At 38.8% G+C, this 22,595-nt stretch overlaps 1 protein-coding gene across 1 annotated transcript in view; it reads right to left on the reverse strand.

The window, feature by feature from the left end:
- IFNGR2 (interferon gamma receptor 2) overlaps nt 1–21,475 on the reverse strand; it is a 44,906-nt gene extending 23,431 nt beyond the window's left edge. Inside the window, exons 1-2 of the mRNA XM_074210471.1 lie at nt 21,428–21,475; nt 4,382–4,739 (exon numbers count right to left, since the gene is read on the reverse strand). Of these exons, the coding sequence (XP_074066572.1) occupies nt 4,382–4,739; nt 21,428–21,475 (406 nt within the window). The remainder of the gene's footprint in view (nt 1–4,381; nt 4,740–21,427) is intronic.
- Between the last annotated feature and the right edge of the window lie 1,120 nt (nt 21,476–22,595).

A 22,595-nucleotide genomic window follows, 5' to 3' on the forward strand; every position in this document is an offset into this window, starting at 1 on the left:
CTTTTGCTATGAAATACCTTAAATTTTATTTTAGTTTCTCAGACTTTTGACTTTGTTTTCGTATTTCTTATTGCCTCACAGACTCACTGAATTCTATTTAGTCCATTGTAATTTTCAGGGATTTTGTTGCTTGGGTACTTTATGTATCAAGCTATTAATTCCCTTTTCAAGTCTTTCTTTTGTAGCTTTTTCATTTTTTTCCAATTCCCCCTTTCTGATGCTCTTTCATTTCATTTTTAAACTTAAAAAATTTTAAACTCATTTTAAAGGTTTTGCTTTTTCTCTTCCAGGAATTTTTGTCAATTTGGGGTCCAAGTTGTCTTTTTCTCTGATGCTTTGGTTTTTAGATATTTTGAAGTCATTGCCTTCTTTTAGGATTGTATCTTAAACTTTCTTGTCATTATATCTCTTTGTGGAGTAGTTCTTTTTTTCTTGCAGTTACTTTCTCATATTGGATTGGAGGTTGGCTCTGTGATACTTCCAGAATGTCTGGGCTGCTTTTTCTGGGTACTGAATGTCATGTTATTCGAGGATATCAATGACATAAGCTTTCAATGCTCCCCAAAATATTTCCAACTAAAGCAAGGTTTGATTGCTGCCAACCCTGGTCTGCTCTCTGGTTCTGGGTCTGAGCAAGAGCCAAAAGCTGCCAGACTCTGCCCCTATCAACTGATTAGAAAAGTGTTTGTTTATACAGCCTCTCTTTTGGTGTTCAGTTACTCTGTCAGCTGGGCTATATGCTAGAAAGGAGACCGAGCTCTTCAGTGCTGCTGGCAGCTTCTCCCCTTCTGCCTTTCTTTCTTAGTAACTGCCCAGGGTCTCCCTACCTAGGAACCCCATCTCTGTATGCAGCTTCCCTTCTCAGTCTGCTCTGGATCTGTGAGCCAGAACTGAGTACTGAATGAAGAAGCTGCCTATAGGTAGTTACTAGTCACAGCCTCAGCACCTCATCATGGGGTACTGGTAGTGTCCAGTAGCCTCCTGTTAAGCTGGGGCACAACCTCTCCTTTTGCACTGGAAGCATATCATTATAGCAAACTCTAAGCCCTACCTGTCCCCAGGGTCTGCAGATCTACCTCAATTTCTCTATTCAGAGCAAGGATTGGCAATGACTCATTATGACTTTTTCGGAGTTTCCCCAACAGGATTTTGTCTGGCCCATTTTCTAGATCAATTTAGAGGAATTTTTTAGAAGTGAGGTTGGGCACTGCTTCTTGTTACTCCACTATACTCTGCCTCCCAATTGGTAAACTTTTTATCAGACACTAGGCTCTGAACCTTTTCTCCACCACATTTATATGACCTTTTTAAAATTTTTATCCTAGGTTTTCTGCAAGTAGGAACAAATTAGGAAATTAGTTTAATTCTTTCCATTTTATTTAAATAAAATCTGAAGAATCATCTATCAAATTAATGCATCAAAGGTCAAATCTCAATTCTAACTCCAAAAATTACATTTTTCTAGTTAGAAATGTTACCAGAAAATGAGATTTTTGAATACTTTGATCCCTGATTTCTCATCTATTGTTGTACAATTGGTTTTTTAAAAAAATTATTTATTTAAGGCAATGGGGTTAAGTGACTTGCCCAAGGTCACACAGCTAGGAAATTATTAAATGACTGAGGCTTGTTCAGTTGTTTTAATCAGGTTCAATTCTTCAAGACTCCATTTGGGATTTTCTTGGCAAAGATACTGGAGTGGTTTGTCATTTCCTTCTCCAGCTCATAGTACATAAGGGGAAACTGAGGAAAATAAGGTTAAGTGACTTGCCTAGAGTCATACAGCTAGTAAATGTCTGAGGCTAGATTTGAACTCAAAAAATAAGTCTTCTAAATTTGAGGCCTGATTCTCTTTCCACTGTATCACCTCTATGAGTATGCTAAAGACAGGCCCCACACCCTGAATTCCTCTTATCCTGTGGAATTCTTGTCCAAGTCTTTTCAGGAGACCATGGAGAGGCACATGGTATTCATGACTAAGCTTACAACACCTTCCCAATCAAGGACTGAGCATGTGGAGTCAAAAGATATCATCAGAGTGATATATATCAGAAAAAGGAGCTGGGCCTCTTAGGCAATGACAAAAAAGGATAATCAACCAAAGAAGAGCTGTGATGCTGCAGCAAGACCACTATGGGAAGGCCTTCAAAGCAGAGGATGAACTTGATGGTGGGTTGGCCTGCCTCAAGTCTCTCCCTACTCAAATCCATTTTCATTTAGGCACTAAAGTGATTTTCCCAAAGTACAGGTTTAATCATGTTACTCCTCTGATTCAGAACTTTGGTGGTTTCTATTGCTACCAGGAACAAATACAAATTCTCTGGCATTTAAAACCCTTCATAACCTACCCAGACCCTCCAACCTTTCCAATTTTTTTATACTTTATTCCTGGGACAGATACTCTTGGATCCAGTGACACTGGCCTGTTAGTTGCTCTACAAACCAGATCCTCCATTTCTTGGTTCTGGGCATTTTTCTGGCTGTCTTCCATGTCTTTCTTCTTTGTTCTAACTACTGATCTCCCTGACTTCCTTACAGTTCTAACTAAAAAATTCTACCTTCTTTAGAAAGCCTGCCCTAATTCCTCTTAATTCTAGTGTTTTTTCTCTTCTAATTATTTCCTATTTATTTTGCATGTCATTTTCTTGGTAAGACAATGGGGTTAAATGACTTGCCCAAGGTCACCCAGCTAGATAAATGCCTGAGATCTGATTTGAACTCAGGTCCTTCGGACTCCAGGGGCAGTACTCTATCACTGGACCACTTAGCTGCCCTGATCTTGTATATAATTTGATATATATATAATATATGTAATATATATATTATTTCCATGCTGTCTTTCCTACTAGATTGTAAGCTCCTTGAGAGGGAGTGTTTTTTTCCTCTTTTTTGAATTTCCAATGCTTACTCAGTGCAGTGTCTGGTCCTTTAGAAGGCAATTAATAAATGTTTATTGATTGATTGATTGGAATGCTTAGATAATGCAAAAGGTATTAGGCAAAGAAAAGGAAGCCCTGACCAATATCTACCATACTAAGAAGGTTCACTTGCATGACATATCATTGCCTCATTTATGTCACAATGTTTACTTATACAAGGTGTCCCAAGAATCTCAGTGCTCAGATTTTGAGCTTTAATGGCTTAAAGCTTAAGCTTGAATGCTTAAAAGCTTTACTAAGACTTCTGTCACTTTTTTTAAGGTGTTTTTTTTTTTTGCAAGTCAATGGGGTTAAGTGGCTTGCCCAAGGCTACACAGCTAGGTAATTAGAAAGTGTCTAAGACAGGATTTAAACTCAGGTACTCCTGACTCCAGGGCAGGTGATCTATCCACTGTGCCACCTAGCCGCCCCTGTCACTCTTTCTATGTTGCATTATGAGTCATCTCAGTTTTATAGAACATTACATTTTGCAAAGTCCTCTCAATCACAGTATAAAGTAGGTAGTGCAAATATTATACTCATTTTACAGCTTAAGAGAGGTTAATGCCCATTATATTGGAACTGGGTATGATATTGGAAGAAATTGAGAAGAATGAGCATTTTCTGATGCAACGTGATATTAATGGGGGCATTCTGTACATCAGTGATTACATTAGTCTGTATTTGCAGGAAATAAAAAACACCGGAAAAGTCAGACTTCTTTTTTCAATGCTTTGTTTTTCCTATCTTGCTCTGAGGTTTTACCTCTTCCATTTGACAGATGACTCAGAGAGAGTAGAATTCAAGCAGACTTGAAGTTGTTAAGACCTAGGTTTGAATCTTGCCTCAGACACTTTCTAAATGTGTGACCCTGGACAAGTCACTAAACTTTTTTGAGTCTCAATTTCCCCATCTGTAATGGGAGGAACTTGGATGGGAAGACTATCAAAGTTCCTTCTGCTCTAAAATTATAATCCTGTTTCTGTGATCTAAATCACACAGCAAAGCAGGGAATTACAAAATCAGGACTGTTTTCACTTATAAAAGGACATATATTTGTGTGTGTGTGTGTGTGTGTGTGTGTGTGTGTGTGTATAAAACCAGGGATGAGAACGATTTAACCTTTGAAAAGTCTGGAAGTAGAGAGGGGATAACGGGAGTGTTGGCAGGAGAAACTGTCAGGTTTCAAATTGGAGGAAACATCCCGAGCCTTTCCAAAATCCAAACTAGAGTGGAGAGCCCCGGCCCGGGGTCAGGAGGCCCTGAGTTCGAACCCGGCCTCGGACACTTAATAAAGACCTCGCCGTGTGGCCTGGGGCGAGTCACCTTAACCCCGCTGCCCAGCAAAAGCGACCAAACCAAAAACACCCCGGCCGCAGGGAAGGGGCGCAAGGTGCTGCGGGGCTCCCCTCCCCCCGCCCCCGCCAGCTTCCCGGGGGAGGGGCGGCGCCGGCGCGCGTTACCTGCCAGGGCCGGGGGGCAGCTCGGGCCGCAGGCGCAGAGGAGGAGGAGGAGGAGGCCCAGCAGGGCCTGCATGGCCCCCGGGGGCGCCTCGGCCGGGCGGGGGCCGGGGCTCCGGCTCAGAGCGCCGCGGCCCTCCCCTCCGCTCCTCCGGGGGCTGCCCTCGCCGCTGCGGCCCCGGCCATCGCCTTCTGCGGGGGCCGAGGCCCCGGGTCCGCCGACGCTGCTGCGAGGAAGGGGCAGAGGCCGGCGGGTCAGCGCCCCGGCCAGCGGCTTCCCGGACGCGCTCCGCCCCTCGGGGATGTCCCGGCCCGCCCCGCCCCGCCCCGCCCCGCCCCTCACGGCCCCGGCCCCGCCCGTCTAGGCCCCGCCCCTCCACTCCTTGGACGTGGGAGAATGGAGCCCGCGGGAGGGGTCGGAAGTGACGTCTCTGCCCCGGGGCCCCCGGCCCCCCCCCAGCCTCTGAGGCCCCGGACTGCAAGGTCCAACCTCAGGCCCCGCCCTCTCCGGCCCCGCCCCCGCCCGTCTAGGCCCCGCCCCTCCACTCCTTGGACGTGGGAGAATGGAGCCCGCGGGGGGGGGGTGTCGGAAGTGACGTTTCTGCCCCCTCCCCCGCCCCCCGCAGCCTCTGAGGCCCCGGACTGCCGGGTCCAAGCTGCGGCACCAGCCCCGCCCGGGCCCTCCCGGAATCTTTAACTCATTCTTTTTACCCGAGAGTGACCCGCCCTGGAGCTTTTCTGGCCGCCCCCGGCTAACTCCCTTTAGAATTAGAGTTACGGGGGGGGGGGGCGGCTAGGGCGCGCAGGGGCTAGAGCCCCGACCTTGGGGTCAAGAGGACCTGAGTTCAAATCCAGCCTCAGGCGGGTGACAGTGTGCCCGCCGTGAGACCTTGGGCAAGTCGCTTAACCCCGGTTGCCCGGCGTCCGGGCCATCTCTGGCCGCTGGACTCGATGGCTTCTCGGGAGCCTGTGCACGCCCCCCATCCAATTCACGTGTTTGTCATGGCCTCGCCCCCTTAGACATTGTCCCCCTCGAGAACGAAGAACAAATAGGACGACCTTAGAGCCAGGTTCTCGAGAGCAAGGGGCTACCGTTGTTTCTTCTTTGAACCAAGGGCATCCCCATGCACTTTAATAGCTAATAACGGCAGCATTTGTAGCATTCTCGTGTGCCGGGGGCTTCACAAAGGTGAGCTCACGGGATCCTCACGTTTATTATTCCCATTTTGCAGCTGAGGAAACTGTGGTGAAGCGACTTGCCCAGGATCCTGCGGCTGGTAGAGGGATTTACAGAGCCGCATGTGAACTACAGGCTGACTCCAACTCCAGAGCTCCTCCCATTCAAGCTCCTAGGCTGACAACATAATAACTTGGCTGAACTGAATCGAATGAACCAGTACCTAGCTTTACATCCCTCATTCTTTCTTACCAAAAAGATAAATCCAAATATACATACAAACACATCCATGCATATATTCATACATACACACACACTCACACATGCATAGTCCCAAAAGTCTCAGTGCAGTCTGCTTCATACTGTTAAAGCACTCAAGCTTTGGTGAACCCCATACCACCCTATGAAGTAGGCAGTAGAGTTATTGTCCCTACTTTACAGCTGAAGAAACTAAGACTCAGAATCATAGACAGCTAGTTAAATATCAAAGGCAAGATTCAAGCTCAGATCACTTGGATTCCATGTTTGAAACTAGGAAATAAAAGCTCTGAAACCTAAAAGTAAAGATATATTACTTCTTTTGTCCTGAAAATATGTTTGAATTCAAAAAGGGAACTATCCCATTTATATCTCCTCCAGAGCCTAACAAAGCATCTTTTTTGTTATTTTGTTTTGTTTTGTTATATTTTTTCCCAATTACATTCAAAGATAGTTTTTTGACATCCATCCTTTACACAAACTTTTGAATTTCACATTTTTCCACCACTCTCCCTTCCTTCCTCCCTCCCCATGGCAGCAACCAATCTAATATAGGTCGTGTATGTAGTGTTACATTTAACATATTTCATGTTAGTAATGTTGCTAGCATACCTTCTTACGAAGTGTTTGGAACTGAATGAAAGGATCAGAAGAAAGGCTTTCAAATAGCAGGAATTCATCAAGTTTCCTTTTGGACTTCTCTTATACACAATCTCATTTTACTCTGTAGTTTTTTTTTTAGTGAGTTATTCTAATCATTAGATTATGGAATTGTACATAGAATTTTAGACTTGTAGGCAGAATTGTGGGAGATCTCAAAGGTTTTCTGGTTCAATCCCTACCCAAATTATGTCTCCCATGTTCTGCCCACCCCTTTCCCCAGCAATTGGTGATGTAGCCTTTTGTTTAAAGGTCTTTAAAGTCAAAGAAGTCACTTTCCTTTCCCTTTAATCTTCCCTCAGTTATTCCTAGGACTATCATTTCCAGCAGAAAAAAACTATGCTTCTTGAGGGCAAGCAGGTATTGTCTCCATCATTTTGACTTTTTCAATGATTTATACATGGTAGGTACATAATAAATGTTTGCAGAATATATTTGTTGACAAGATAAAGCAATATGGAGTAGATAATAATAGAATTCTTTGATTTTATACCTGGTTGAGTGACTTTAGCTAGTGTTAATAAATGGATCATGTCAACCTATAAATAGGGACCTCTAATGGCATACCACAGAATTTTTTCCTGAGCAACTGTCTTGTTCAATATTTTTAGCAATGATTTGGATCACAAGAGAGAAGGCATTGATAGAAAGTTGAATGTCACAAAACTTAATATACAGGTTGAAAATACTGGAATTCAAAAAGATGTTGATACATAGAATGTTTCATAACTAATAGGATAATCTTGCTAGAAATGAATGTAAAGTGTGGCACTTAGATTAAAAAAAATCATTTGAAGTAGTGAAAAAAATCCACAGTCCATCTTCTTCCATTAAGAGATCCTAGCTTTGTGCTCACCAGGTTTGGTCCATTAAAGGGAGTCAGGCTTTTTTTGAATTTTTTGACCCATTAGGTCCCCCCCTGGAGTCTAAGGAAAAAAAGCTTTCTCTCTCTCTCTCTCTCTTACTTTCATATTTTTTAAATTGATTTTTTAAAATTATTAAACATTTATTTTCCCCCTCCCACCTTTCCCCATACTACTGGGAATTAAAAAAAAAAAGAAAATCTTGAAACAAATAAGCATAGTCAAATAAAGCAAATTCTCATGTTGCATATTGATAATGTTAAAAAAATGCACATCTTATTCTATATGTTGGTTTATCACTTCCCTGTCATGAGGTTGGTAAGTCTTCTTCATTAATGGTCTTCTGTAATTATGGTTCATCACTGATTGAAGTTCTTTCAGATTTTTCTTTTTTTCCTGCTCCAACTCATTTTATTTATTTTTTCTTTCTTTTTTTGCAAGTGAACTTTAATTTATTATTACTATTATTACAATAATTTTGTAATAAGAGTAAACATACCCCCAGAAGATAATAAACCTTAAGAATAGTGTGTTTGTGTGTGTGTGTGTGTGTGTGTGTGTGTGTGTGTGTGAGAGAGAGAGAGAGAGAGAGAGAGAGAGAGAGACAGACAGACAGACAGACAGACAGACAGAGAAAATATACTTCAGAATGTGTTCAGATTTCAATGGCTCTGTCTCTGGGGTGAGTTGCTTTCTTTATCATAAGTCCACCAGAGAAGTTGCTTCAATATTTTTCCCACAGTTGCTATTACTAGCTGTACCTCCACTCTATTCCTTCCCACTCTCATTTATTCTATTCTCTTTCTCCTTTCATCCCAGCCTTGTCCAAAAGTGTGTTGTATCTGACTACCCTCTCCCTCAATCTTCCCTCTCTTCTATAACCTATTCCCCCCTTCCTTTCCCCCATTCCCCCTTATCCCATCCCTTCTCATTTTTATCTAGGGTAAGATAGATTTCCTCACCCTATTGTGTATGTTATTTCCTCTCTGAGCCATTTCTGATGAGAATGAAGGCTCACTTATCCCCCCTTGCCTTTTCCCATTCCAAGCCATTAAAAAAGCTTTTTCTTGACTCCTCTGTGAAATTTCTTAGCTTCTTCTTCATCTCCTTTCCCTTCCTCCTAGTTCTTTCCTTTATCACCTATTGACTCCATCTTTTTATTATATCATGCCATTATATTCTGCTCTTTCCTGTGCTGTCTATATATGCTCCTTCTAACAACTCTTATAAATGAAAAAGTTCATATGAATTATCAATATCTTCTTCCCATGCAGGAATACAAACAGTTCAATATCATTAAGTTCCTCATAGTTAGTCCTTCTCTTCCACTCCCTCTATGGTTCACCAGAGTCCTGTACTTGGAGATCAAACTTTCTGTTCAGCTCTGGTTGTTTCAATAGGAAAGTTTGAAAGTCCCCTGTTTCAAATCATCTTTTCCCCTGAAAAAGGATATTCAGTTTTTCTGGTTAGTTGATTCTTGGTTATAATCCAAGATCATTTGCCTTCCAGAATATCATTCCAATCCCTATGAGCCCTTAATATAGATGCTGCTAGATCCTGTGTAAGCCTGACTATGGAGCCTCAGTAGTTGAATTGTTTGTTTCTGGTAGCTTTTAGAATTTTCTCTTTGATTTGAGAGTTTTGGAATTTGGCTATAATATTCCTGGAGGTTTTTCTTTTGGGATCTCTTTCAGGGGGTGACCAGTGAATTCTCTCAATTTCTATTTTACCCTTGACTTCTAGGATCTCAGGGCAATTTTGCTGTATTGTTTCTTGAAAAATGAAGTCTAGGCTCTTTTCCTGATTATGGCTTTGAGATATCCCAATAATTTTTAAATTATTTCTTTTGGATCCGTTTTTGAGGTCAGTTGTTTTTCCAGTGAGATATTTCATATTTTCCACTAATTTTTGGCTTTTTGGGAAGAGTTTTATTTCTTGAAAATTCCACAGCTTCCTTTAGTTTCATTCTGCATTTAAAGGAGTTATTTTCTTCAGAGAACTTTTTTATCTCCTTTTCCAGCTGGCCAATTCTGCTTTTTAAGGCATTCTCCTCCTCCTTTGTGTTTTGTTTTGCTTTTTCCATTAGATCTAAATTGGTTTTAACATATTATTTTCTTCAATTTTTTTTGTATTTCTTTCACCAAGCTTTTGTGTTGGTTTTCATGATTTTTTTCTGCATCGCTCTCATTTTTCCTCTCAATTTTTCCTCTACCTTCCTTAATTGCTTTTCAAAGTCTTTTTTTTTTTTTTTTAGTTTTTTGCGAGGCAATGGGGTTAAGTGGCTTGCCCAAGGCCACACAGCTAGGTAATTATTAAGTGTCTGAGGCTGGATTTGAACTCAGGTACTCTTGACTCCAGGGCTGGTGCTCTATCCACTGTGCCTCCTACCTGCCCCCATCAAAGTCTTTTTTGAGTTCATCCATAGTCTGAGCCCATTTTCTATTTCTCTTAGAGGTTTTGGCTACAGAAGCTTCAATTTTGTCATCATCTGAGTATGTGTTTTGATCTTCCTTGGGACTAAAGTAATTCTCTATGGTTAGATTCTTCTTTTTCTGTTGTTTATTCATTTCCTCAGCCCAAGACTAATTTGTTTCTTTATTTATTTATTTTTAGGTTTTTGCAAGGCAAATGGGATTAAGTGGCTTGCCCATGGCCACACAGCTAGGTAATTATTAAGTGTCTGAGACTGGATTTGAACCCAGGTACTCCTGACTTCAAGGCCGGTGCTTTATCCACTATGCCACCTAGTCGCCACCCCCCCCCCCAGACTAATTTACAGCACTTCCAAGGCTTTGGAGTATTTTTTTTGGGGGGGAACCCCACTGGGACCTTTATTCCTCCAAGGTCTTATGCTCTCTTGGCTGTACTTTGCTATGTAGATGACCACAGGCACTCCCCTTTGCCCTGGAGCTGTGAGGAGGGTCCCTGCTATTATAGTATGGAAGCCCAAACTGCAACCTGGATCTGAGTGTGGGCAAACAACACAGTCCTGCCCCCCCCCCCCCCCCCCCCCAGGGAGAGCAGAGAGAGATTTCTGCAGTCTTCCCTGACCACTTTGCTATCTGTGGGCTGTTGGACTCTGGAGGTGCAGGCTGATTTCTTTCTTTCTTTTTTTTTTAAAGATTTTATTTATTTTGAGTTTTACAATTTTCCCCCAATCTTACTCCCCCCCCCCACCACCACCACAGAAGGCAATTTGCCAGTCTTTACATTGTTTCCATGGTATACATTGATCCAAATTGAATGTGATGAGAGAGAGAAATCATATCCTTAAGGAAGAAATAAAAATATAAGAGATAACAAGATCAGACAATAAGATATTAGTTTTTTTTTTCTAAATTTTAGTAATAGTCCTTGGTCTTTGTTCAAACTCCACAGTTCTCTCTGGATACAGATGGTATGTAGGCTGCTTTCTCCAGATTCTCAAGCAGAATTCTCTCCCCACCCCTTCAAACTGTTCCAGGGCTTTGCTGTGACTGTGGCTTTTTCCATTTCCCTCTCCTGGTGAGACACACATTTCCTGCAAAACTTCTAATTTATCTTGGACTGGGAAAATGTATCACTCAGTCTTTCTGTGGGTTTGCCCCTCTAAATTTTGTCTAGAGTCATAATTTGATGGCTTTTGGAGTTTTGGGGGGAAGGAGTTCCCAGGAAATGCTACCTTCATGCCATCTTGGCTCCGCCCTCCAGTTTATTCATTTTTAAAAATAATATTTAAGTTGCAGTATAAATTGCTCTCTTGGTTCTGCTCACTTCATTCTTCATCAGTTCATGTAAGTAAATAATAACTAGCATTCATATAGTAGTTTAAGATTTGCAAATTACCACAAATTTTATCCTCATGACTCAGAGAGAGGTATTTTTATCCCTATTTTATTTTTAATATAGATTAGACATGTGCAATCAGGTAAAACATTTTGTATCATGCTGTGAAAGAAGAAACATATTTAAAGGAAAAAAACTATGGAAAAAATGAAGAAAGTGAAAATAGTATGCTTTGATTTGCATTCAGACTCATTCCATCAGGAGTCTTTTGGAATTGTATTAGATCATGTATTGCTGAGAAGAGTTAAGTCAGTCATGGTTAATCATTGCACAATGTTTCATTTACTGTGTAAATGTTTTCCTGATTTTGTTTACTTCACTTAGCATCAGTTCATACAAGTCTTTCCAGATTTTTCTAAAGTCTGCCTGCTCATCATTTCTTATAGAGCAAAGTTACGTCATCATGTTCATATACTATAACTTGTTCAGCCATTCCCCAATTGATAGGCATCCCCTCAATTTCCAATTCTTTGCCACCACAAAAAGAACCTGCTATGAATATTTTTGTACATGTTTGGCCTTCCCTTTTTTATGATCTCTTTGGGATACAAACCTAGTAGTAGTATTGCTTGATCAAAATATTAGCCCCATTTTAGAGAAAAGAAAAAAAAACTAAAGTAACATAACTAGTAAGTGTCTGAGGCAGGATTTGAATTCAGGTCTTCTTGACCCTTATCTGGTTCTGGTTTGTCCCCAGAATGACCTACCTGTCTTTAGACCAGCTTATGCCCTTGATGACCTCTGTAGAACTGTAACCATTCATACAAGGGAATCAGTGGTATTGGGGAAAGGAATCCTCTTTCTCCTCACTGGAGTAGGAGAGAAAGAGTTTAGGGAGTCTTGATACTCTTGACAGATGGTAATCAAATCTTCAAATTAGAATAGGAAAAATTTTCACTTTTAAAAGTCTCCTGATTAAATATGTATAGCCTATATTAGATTACTTTCTATAAGGAGGTAAAGGGGGGGGAAAGGGAGGGAGGGAGAAAAATGTAAAACTCAAAACTTTAGAAAAAATGATTGTTGTAAAATACCTTTCATGCAGTTGGAAAAATAAATAAGTAAATAAAATATTATTCCTTGCAAAAACAAACAAACAAATATATAAATTCTGACAGGAAAATAAATATTATAGAAACTAATATAGATATTACAGAAGATGGAGTGACTATGGAATAACATGATTAATGGAATGGAATGTGCTAGAACAAAGGAAAATGATAGCAAATTTTCCATCCCAACTGAAAATAAGCCATAACCTTTCAGTTTGGAGTATTACCTATAAAACAAAAGTCTCCCTGAGTGGGCATCTTTTCTTTTTTAATATCTAGTCCTTTTTAACACAACTTCCTCTTATATCAAAATCAACAAGGATGAATAAAAAGTTGTATCACCCCGAAATTAAAGTCCTTTGGTGCTGAGCCAAAACATGTCAAGAAAAGTGACTAAGAGAATTCAGTGTAGCTCTACAAATATTCCTTGGTATGGCCTCTGCAGGCTTATTCACATTTATGCTTCATGGAGTGTATTCTAATTCAACTTACTGTGACATTTTCCTCTTCATTTTGGAATTTTGAATCCTGTTTTATTATTTGCTTTGTTTTATTTTGTCCCTATGAGAGTTTCCCTCCCACAACTGCCTACAAATATTATCATGTCTCTTTCATCCTCAAAACCCTCATTTGATCAATCTATTGTTGATAGCCATCATTCTACATCTCTTTTCCCTTTCAGGTCTAAACTCCTTGAGAAATCCATTTATGATTGCTGCCTCCCCTTTCTTTCCTTTTACTTTCTTTTCATCTCTCTATAATCTGCCTTCTAACCTCATCATTCAAATGAAATTGGTCTTTCTGAGGTTATCCATGTTCTTTTACTTACCAAGCTTAATGGCCTTATCTCAATCTTCACCCTTCTTGATCTGTCTATAGCCTTTGATACTATTGATCATGATATTCTCCTGCATACGCTTTCCTCTTTATATTTTCTTGATACTGCTCTCTACTAGTTCTCCTCCTCCCTTTCTGACTTCTCTTTTCTGTCTTCTTCTCTGAATGAATCTTTATCCATGTTGTGGCCACTAACCATAAATGACCCCAAGACTGACCTAGGTTTTTTCTTTATACTGTTTTGCTTAGTTATTTTAATAGCTTCCATAGATTCAATTATCATTTCTGTGTAGATAATTCTCAGATCTATTATCAAGCTCTTAGCTCCTTTCTGACTTCCAGGCTCCCATCTACAAATGCTTATTGAATTTTTTTTTTTTTTTTTTTTTTAGTTTTTGCAAGGCAAATGAGGTTGAGTGGCTTGCCCAAGGCCACACAGTTAGGTAATTATTAAGTGGCTGAGACTGGATTTGAACCCAGATACTCCTGACTCCAGGGCCGGTGCTCTAGCCACTGCGCCACCTAGCCGCACCTTATTGGATTTTTTAAATGGCATATCACCTTGATACCTTAAACTCAACATATCCCTAACTGAACTCATTATATTTCCTCCCAATCCCTTACTCTTTCAAACTTCCCAATTACTTTCAAGGGCATCCCTAACTTCTCAGTCCCCGAGGCTTACAACCCAAGTGTCCTTGACTCTTCACTTTTTCTCAACCTCATATTCACTCTGTAGCCATATTCTCTTTCTGCCTTTGTAACTTTGTAACATTGCCACCACCCTGGGGCAGGTTTATCACCTCATGCTTGCACTATTGTAAAATAGTATTCTAATTGAGCTCTCTCCTCTAGTCTCTACCTTCTCTAGTGCATACTCCACTCACCTAACAAATTACTCTTTGTAAAATATAGGTCTGAGGGGTGGCTAGGTGGCGCAGTGGATAGAGCACCGGCCCTGGAGTCAAGAGTACCTGAGTTCAAATTCGGCCTCAGACACTTTATAATTAACCTGGCTGTGTGGCCTTGGGCAAGCCATTTAACCCCATTGACTTGCAAAAAAAAAAAACCTAAAAAAAATTAAAAAGAAATACAGGTCTGACTGTTACACTCCACTCTCCCACCTTCCCTCCCTCCCTTCCCCCTCGACCCCACACATTTAATAGATCCTATGACTCCTTATTCCAGGATCAAATACAAAATACTTTGCTTTTTTTTTTACATACATATTTTGTTAAACATATTTACAAATTAGTAATTTTTGGCATGAGGAATTAGGATTAAGGGAAAGATACATAAAAGACAATTTTTATAAAGTGTTCATCATATTTGGAAGGGTTGTTTTTTTTTTTTCTGTGTGTTTTGTTTTGCGTTGTTTTTCTTCCTCTGGTTGGTGATAATATAGTCCATAACCAGTCAAATACAGTTGGCCTAGCTTTCTGGACTGTCCAGAGGAGTTGCTTACATCAGGCTTGTACATCTCATAATGTTGTTGATGTGTACACTGTTCTCTTAGCTCTACTCCCTTCTTTCAGCATCAGATCCCATAAGTCATTCCATGCTTCTCTAGAGTATGACCATTTATGATTCCTTATAGAACAATAATATTCCATAGTATTCATGTACCATAACTTGTTCAGCCATTCCCCAATTGATGGGCATTCCCTCAATTTCCAATTCTTTGCCAGTACAAAAAGAGCTGCTATGAATGCTTTGGAACATGGAAGACTTTTCCCATTTTTTACAATTTCTTCTGGATATAGATATAGAATTGAAATTGCTGGGTCACAGGGTTTGAACAGTTTTATTGCTCTTTGGGCAGAGTTCCATATTTCTCTCCAGAAAGGTCAAATCTATTGACAACTCCACCAGGATTGCATCAATGTCCCAGTTCTCCCACACCCTCTCCTATAATGATCATCTTCCCTTTTTCTCATCTTGGTTAATCTAATAGGTGTGAGATGATACCTCATTGTTTTTTTAATTTGCATTTCTCTAACCAAAAAATACTCTGCTTTTCAAAGCTTCATAACCTGGTTGATGTAGCAAGTGGCACAATGGATAGAGTGCTGGGCCTAGAGCCAAGATGATTCAAGTTAAAACAAAGCCTCAGATACGTACCAACTGGGTGATCCCAAGCAAGGCACTAAAACTTTGTCTTCCTCAGTTTTCTCAAGTATAAAATATGGATAATAATAGCACCCATCTTCCAAGCTGTGGCAAATATAGACAGCATACTAAAAGGCAAGGACATCACCTTAACCTATCAGGGCTATGACTTTTCCAGTAGCAATGTATAGCTGTGAGAGTTGGACTATAAGGAAAACTGAGCCCCACAGAATCAATGTTTCCAAATTGTGGTAGAGAAGATTTTTGGGAATTCTTGGATTATATGAGGAAAAAACTTTCGACAAAATAAAAACCCATTCCTAAGAAAAACACTAGAGAGCATAGGAATAAGTGGAGTTTTCTTTAAAATGATAAGTAGTATCTATCTAAAACCATCAGCAAGCTTTTATGAAGAAGATATATAGGCAATTAACTCAAATATATAAGAACAAGAGTCATTCCTCAGTAGATAAATGGGCAAACAATATGAAGAAATGCAAAAAAAAAAGAAAAGAAATACAAACTAAAATAACTATGAAGTTCTAGCTTATAACTAGCAGATTGACAAAGATGACAAAAAAATAGAAGTGAAAATTGTTGGAGGTGATGTGGGAGGACAAGAGAACCAATAATTCACTGCTGATACAACTGGGAATTCATCTGATCATTCTATGTTGATGATATATTTTTTAAAAGATTTCATTTATTTTGAATTTCACAATCCCCCTCAATTTTGCTTCCCTTCCCCTACCCACCCCACAGACAGTAGTCTGTTAGTCTTTACATTGTTTCCATGGTATGCATTGATCTCATCTAATCATTTTAGATGGCAGTTTTAAGCTATATTTAAAAAGTTAGTTAACTGCACATGCCCTTTGACCCACTACTACTGCTCAGTATATACTCATATAGATCAATCAAAGAGGAAAAAGGCTTATATGCACAAAAATTTTTATAATTTTGTTGTTATAAAGAATTGGAATTTAAGGAGGTGCCCATAAATTGGAGGAATGATTGAATAAATTATAACTTATTGATGTAAAAATAATATTTTTATGCCATAAGAAATGATGAAAGGGGCAGATTAAGAGGAAACCCAAGAAAACTTATCTACTGGTTCAGAGTTCTTTAAAGATTTACAACATGATTTATAAATATCTCATTTTATCTTCATAATGACTCTGGCCGGCAGGTACTATCTTTACTTCCAATTTACAGATAAGGAAGATGAGGCTGAGAATTTAAGTGATTTTGCTGGAGTCACAAAGCTTGCAAATGTCTAAATCTGACTCCAGTCCCAAGACTTTATCCATTGAACACGAAAATTAAAGATTTTTTCTCTTCTTTGTGTGGGGAAATTTTCATGCTTTTTGGTATTTGCCAATTTGATATTAATAAAAAGGAAAATTTAAAGAAAAAGAAAATGAAGCACAATTTGTGAATTTGGTGATTGTTCATCTTTTACCTCGGGTATTTGTTAAATAACATGATAGAATTTAACTGATTTCCAGAAAATTTTAATTATAAAATTGCTGTGATCATCCCACCATGTATCAAGTTTTTCCTGAAAAGTTCAGTGAGGCCAAAGACCAAACAAGGATGTGGTGATAGCAAACCATCAAGGAAGTTGGGCTCAGTTTAGTATTGGGTGTGTTTGGGTAAACAAGATAATTAGCCATTCTTTCTGGCTGACATTCTTGAATGTCCCTTTCCCCCAACACTGTCCTTCAAGTGTGATTGTGTAGTCACCATCCTTTAGTTCTACCTCCTTGGAGAAATGATTGTAGGTAGGCTAGCCTCCTTGAACCAGACTTGTAATGGGACAATTAGAAAATTTTCTGAGGATATTACTTCAGAAATGCTTTGAGAAAAATCTCTGCCTTATTAAATCTCCTCCCCTTTACATTTATACTATCTAAATTAAACCCAGGAGAATCTATTGTGTTTGTGTCACATGGCTAAATCTTTTCCTGCTTTGGGGACATTATGATAATATTTATCAATATATAAGGATGAAGTTGATATTTATATACTATTATGTCACCCCTCCTCAGTCATAAGAAAACCAAGCAATACATTTCAATATAGAACTTAGTCTTGAATGCATGAAATCTTTAAATCTTTGATGATGTGAAATGATAGCTGACAGCAATTCTGTTCTAATCAGTCAGGGTTTCATCACTCCTTAGTCCTGTATAAAAGCATCAAGCTAGCTGATATCAAAGAATTCCAGGAGTTGGACCAAGTGTGACTTTTTTAGCACACCCCCAAGGAAGAACTACATTGGGAGGAGGTCTTGATCAAGGCTTTGGTCTTATCCAAAACTCTTTCTCTTCTTTCCTTGACTTGAAATGGACTTTGAGAGCTTCAAAGGATCCAGATGATGCTGGACCACCTTTCCTCCCACTGGTGCCTTAACAGCATTCCTGAATGATGTGACAATGGAGTCAACATCAGGAACCAAGTTCAGCCTGGACATAGATTCCCCATGCTAAAGGAAAACTTCTTGACCACCCCACAAATGGGAGAAAAGGACTTCCAGCAACCAGGAGCTGATATCTACTCCTTTGCCTCACTTAACTTTCTAAGTTTAGAGAGTAAGCTTTTCTCTGGAGTCTATATGTACTCATGGGAAAGTATTACAGACTTTTAGGGAGATGCTTATCTCTTTAAAAACAATTTAAATCTGACTATCTTAAATGATTCTCAACTGATAATCTCAGGAGAAAAGTGTATCAGTTGGGGGGCTCCCATTACTGGCCTCAGAGAATCAGCCCCCCACTCCTTTGAAGTACCCTGGAACTGTGAATGGGGGATGTACTTAGTTTATGGACAATGGCTTTACCCTCTGAGCTTAGATTTTGTTCTTTATTTTGATTTTGTCTAATGAATTAAAAACTTTTTAGGTACCCTCAAAATCCTGCAAGTATTTATATTCCAATGGCTTTGAGGTTTCTACAGCAGAACTCCCCTAAAATGAGTTTGAGAGCATAACTTCTTTACACCCACTGAAAATTAAGCAGTTTATTACATAAACTTCAGGGCCCTAAAGTGGGAAGAAGTCCCTGAAAGAGATTCAGTTCTCAGAAAACAGGAAATACAGTTTTGGTTTTCTTTTTTTGAAAAAAAAATTCAAACTTCAAGGCCCTCATGAATTCAGAATTCTTTCTAGCCAAGTCTCTGCAGGGAAAAAAAAAGACAAAAAGAGATAAATACAACTTGCTTGAAAGATTAGAGAAGCTAAAAAAGTTTTTTCCTTTAGGAAGGGTCATTCTCCCCACTTCTATCTAGTAGCTGGGTGTATTAAGGGCTTCTGCTTTTTAAGAGGAGAAAAGCAGGGTAAGTGTGAAGCCTTAAGCTAAAAGAACAAGGTAGAATCTGTCCTTATCATCCTATGAAAAAGAATTAGGATTTAAATTAAAATTGGAATCAGATAGAAACCCCACATCCTTTTATCCAGTAACACCATGCCTGGCAACAACCATGGGATCAGTGTAGTATCTGTTAGGACTTCTTGGAAAAGCATAGGAGTAAATCATACTCTCAACAATGCAGAGCCACCCCTATTTTCTGGTGTCTTATAGAAGGCCTTCTGCCTACTAGTCTTAAATGGCATGTAGATTCTGCCATTTCTTGTTGGAGGAGGAGGAGGGATTTCTTCATTTGAGAGGTATTGGGGCATAGTGTAAAGAGTGTTAAATTTGAAGTCTGTAAGATGTAGGTTTGAAACACCTCAGACTCTTGATCTAAAGTCACTTAGCTATGTATCTTTAAACAAATCACTTAAACTTTATTAGCCTGTTTCTTTATCTGTAAAATTAGGATAAGAATGTCAGTAGCATTTACCTCATAGGAATTCCTAGACCTATTGATAAGATCAAATGAAATGTGTTCCAAATTACATGTCGGTACCTCAGATAAAGCTATTCTATGATGACATTTTCTGTGTATAGTCATCCACTCAAAAGCATTGCTCATGACCCTCCACATATTAGTTTACCATTAGCAATTAAGTAGGTGAAGCCAGGTAGCAATGGATAGAGTCAGGAGTCAGGAGGACTTGAATTCAAATCCAATCTCAGATACTTAATAATTGCCTAGCTGTGTGTCCTTGGACAAGTCACTTAACCCCGTTGTCTTAAATGAATAAAAAAACCCAATTGGGTAGATGACACAATCAGCTGAAAACAAAGCCATTTAATTGATTGGCATAGTAAGAAAAATTATATCCATAAGAAAATATGCTAAAACTTTTGGGATACAGACAGCCAAAGTAGTGCTGAGGAATTTCTATCTCCAAACAGTGTCATCAATAAAAGGAAAAAAGAAATGGAGTGAAAAACAGCTGATAAACAACAAATCTTAAAACCTAAGTTTTAAGAAATTCAGAAAATGAAAGAAAAGATTAATAAAATTAAAAGCACAAAAGCATAAAACTAAGAATTGCTTTTGAAAAAAACTAAAAAACTACTAGCTCATGCGATTTTTTTTTTAAACAAAGGACAACAGGGGGCAACTAGGTAGAGCACTAGCCCTGGAATCAGGAAGACCTGAATTCAAATCTGACCTCAGACATTTAGTGATTATTTAGCTGTGTGATCTTGGGCAAATCACTTAATCCCATTGCTTTGCAAAAACTAAAAAAGAAAAAAAAGAAATAAAAGAGAGGACAACCAAATGGCCAATATAAAAAATAAAAAAGTATTCTCAACAAATAGAAAAATAAAGGAAATTATAATTATTAGAAACTATTTTGCCCAATAATATGTTAATAAGTATATAACAATTAAAACGGATGGATATTTACAAAATGTGAAGTATCCAGAATAAGCAGACCAGAAATAATGAATTTAAATAATCATCCTAGAAAAAGATATTGAACAAATTATAAATGTATTACCAAAATGGGGAGAAAACTTTAGGACTAGGTGGATTTATATATGAATTGAAATCAAACATTCAGAAAACGATTATATTATTACCTAAACTGCGAAAAGAGGAAAAAGAGGGATCCCAACAAACTCCTTCTTTAAAACAAATATATTCTTAATACTTAAATTAGGGCAAGAAATAGCAGAGAAAGGAAATCGTGGACTATTCATCTCAAATGATTGTCTATTCAAAAAAATTCATCAAAATGTTGCTTCATAGACATATTAAAATGATAATACACTTGTGACCATGTTAACATTATGCCAAGAATGCAGGATTGCATCAATCTTTGAAAAAAAAAATATATGTCTGTGTGTGTGTATGTGTGTGTGTGTGTGTGTGTGTGTGTGTGTGTGTAAAACAGATTCTGTTAAAACAAAAATAATAACAATCACATGATTACATCAGTAGATATAAAAATGGTTTTTGACAAAATACACTATCCATGTTTTAAAAAAATCCCACAACAATGTTAGAAAAATGTGAGAATGGGGTGACTAGGTGGCACAGTGGCCCTGGAGTCAGGAGTACATGAGTTCAAATCTGCCCTCAGATACTTAATAATTACCCAGCTGTGTGGCCTTGGACAAGTCATTTAACCCCATTTGCCTTGTAAAAACCTAAAAAAAAGTGAGAATAGAGTAAGAACCTCTATCCCTAGAATTAACTAAAAGTTAATTGAAACAACTTCTGTAAAGTAGGATTTAAAATAAACCCATACAATAATCATGAGCCTTTCTGTATATTACCAAAACCCACTGGAAGAAATGAAAAAAGAAATTCCATTCAGAATATATAAAATATTTGAAGTCCACCTACTAATGAAGCAGGGAAACTCTGGGCATAGGGAAATGTAATCTTTTTGAAAGTTTTCTGTATTGTGGGGGTTGTTCTCATTGTGTACAGGCTTTTTGCGATCTCCATTTCCTAAGCCACTTTGGACTTTTTGGTCACATCCTTTGGGGTAGGAGAAAGTGTAGCAAGTAGAAAGGACACTGCTCATGCTCAATGAGTGCTTTCTTAGCCACTCCTTGGGGAACCCCTGTAGCATGCACATTATAGAATATGTGGAGCCAGGTGCAAAGCCAGTTCTCAAGCACCACACTTGTCCTACCCACCACAGAAGTATATTTGAGCAAAGATGCACCCAGGCAGGGTCTAGGACTTTCTTGGGCTGATGTTCCAGCTTCTCTACTCTCCTTTCCATTCTTTAAGCTGATCCTTGTATTCTGGCCCCATGTTGCTGGACCAGTATGAATCCATATCCATGCCGCTGAATCTATGTTGATCTAAGCTTCCTTTCTTTTCCCTTTTTCCTTTTAACTTGATTACTCACCTCCTTTCCCAGCTTGTAATATCCTCTTAGCTCTTTGTTCTCAACCATCTCTTTTGGCTTAACTTTATTACCTTCTTAGGAAACTATTAACTCCTGTAAGAAATTCACTATCTAGCTGCTTTTGTAAACTTGAATACTAGTAGTTTGTGGACTTTTTGTAGCAACTTGTAAACTTTATGATAACTTGTTACATCATTTGTGCAACTTTTGGATCAAAGTCTAAACTTTTCTCACCTTCCTGAATCAGAAATTGATGAGTTCTTCACTAAAGTAAACCCACATAAGTCTATCTTTAAACCTCCTTTCCCCAAAGCCCATGAAGCCCATTTCCTCCTGAGTTCACTAAGACATAGAGGAATTACATGACTACAACAATAACATAGAAAATCCTGGCAAAACAGTTTTCACATTTTCCCATAAATATACACACGATATTTGGTGGGGGGACTGTAGAACACATTAAGGAACATGTGTGGAAAAGATCTCATGAAAGGAATAGGTGTGAACAGGGTACAACTGTGGACACATAAGAAACACATGTAGCCGGGATATAGACATGGAAAGTGCGAACCCCAAAACTGTAAACTTTAAAAATATAAGGCTAAAATAAAATGACAGATAATATGTTAGACATGAAGTTTTATTCTTTGGGGTTTACCAGTTTCCTATAGGTAGAGGCCATTCTGATAATAACCACCCCAAAGACTGCTTTTGTACCATCCCTAAACAAGATATCAGAGAACCACTATAATGAAAGAAGACTAGCATGTGACACACTGATATATTCAGAGACAGAAAAAAAATACTGATAAAGGAGTCAGTAATAAAACATATATGTATAAATATTTTACACAGATAGACACACATACAAATACACAAATTTTTGGCAACAAATAGAGGAATCAGAGTTCTGTCCTGAGATGGCTTGATTCATTACAATCCTGAGGTACTTTATGTTAGATACTGGAGTAAAACGACTCAAGGGTTGTGTAAAAATTTAAAAAAAGGAATAGTGCATGATCCATAAGATGGAGGACTAAACATATTCTCCAATCCACAAGAATTGTCAAAACTCCCTAATGCAAAAATTATGTTAAAAAAGGTAAAGTAAATGCAACTATTTCTAAAGGATAATGTGCTGGGGAAGTCTAACAAGACAACAACCTGA

Source organism: Macrotis lagotis, chromosome 1, assembly GCF_037893015.1.
Source record: "Macrotis lagotis isolate mMagLag1 chromosome 1, bilby.v1.9.chrom.fasta, whole genome shotgun sequence".
In the NCBI taxonomy this organism is placed as follows: Eukaryota; Metazoa; Chordata; class Mammalia; order Peramelemorphia; family Peramelidae; genus Macrotis; species Macrotis lagotis.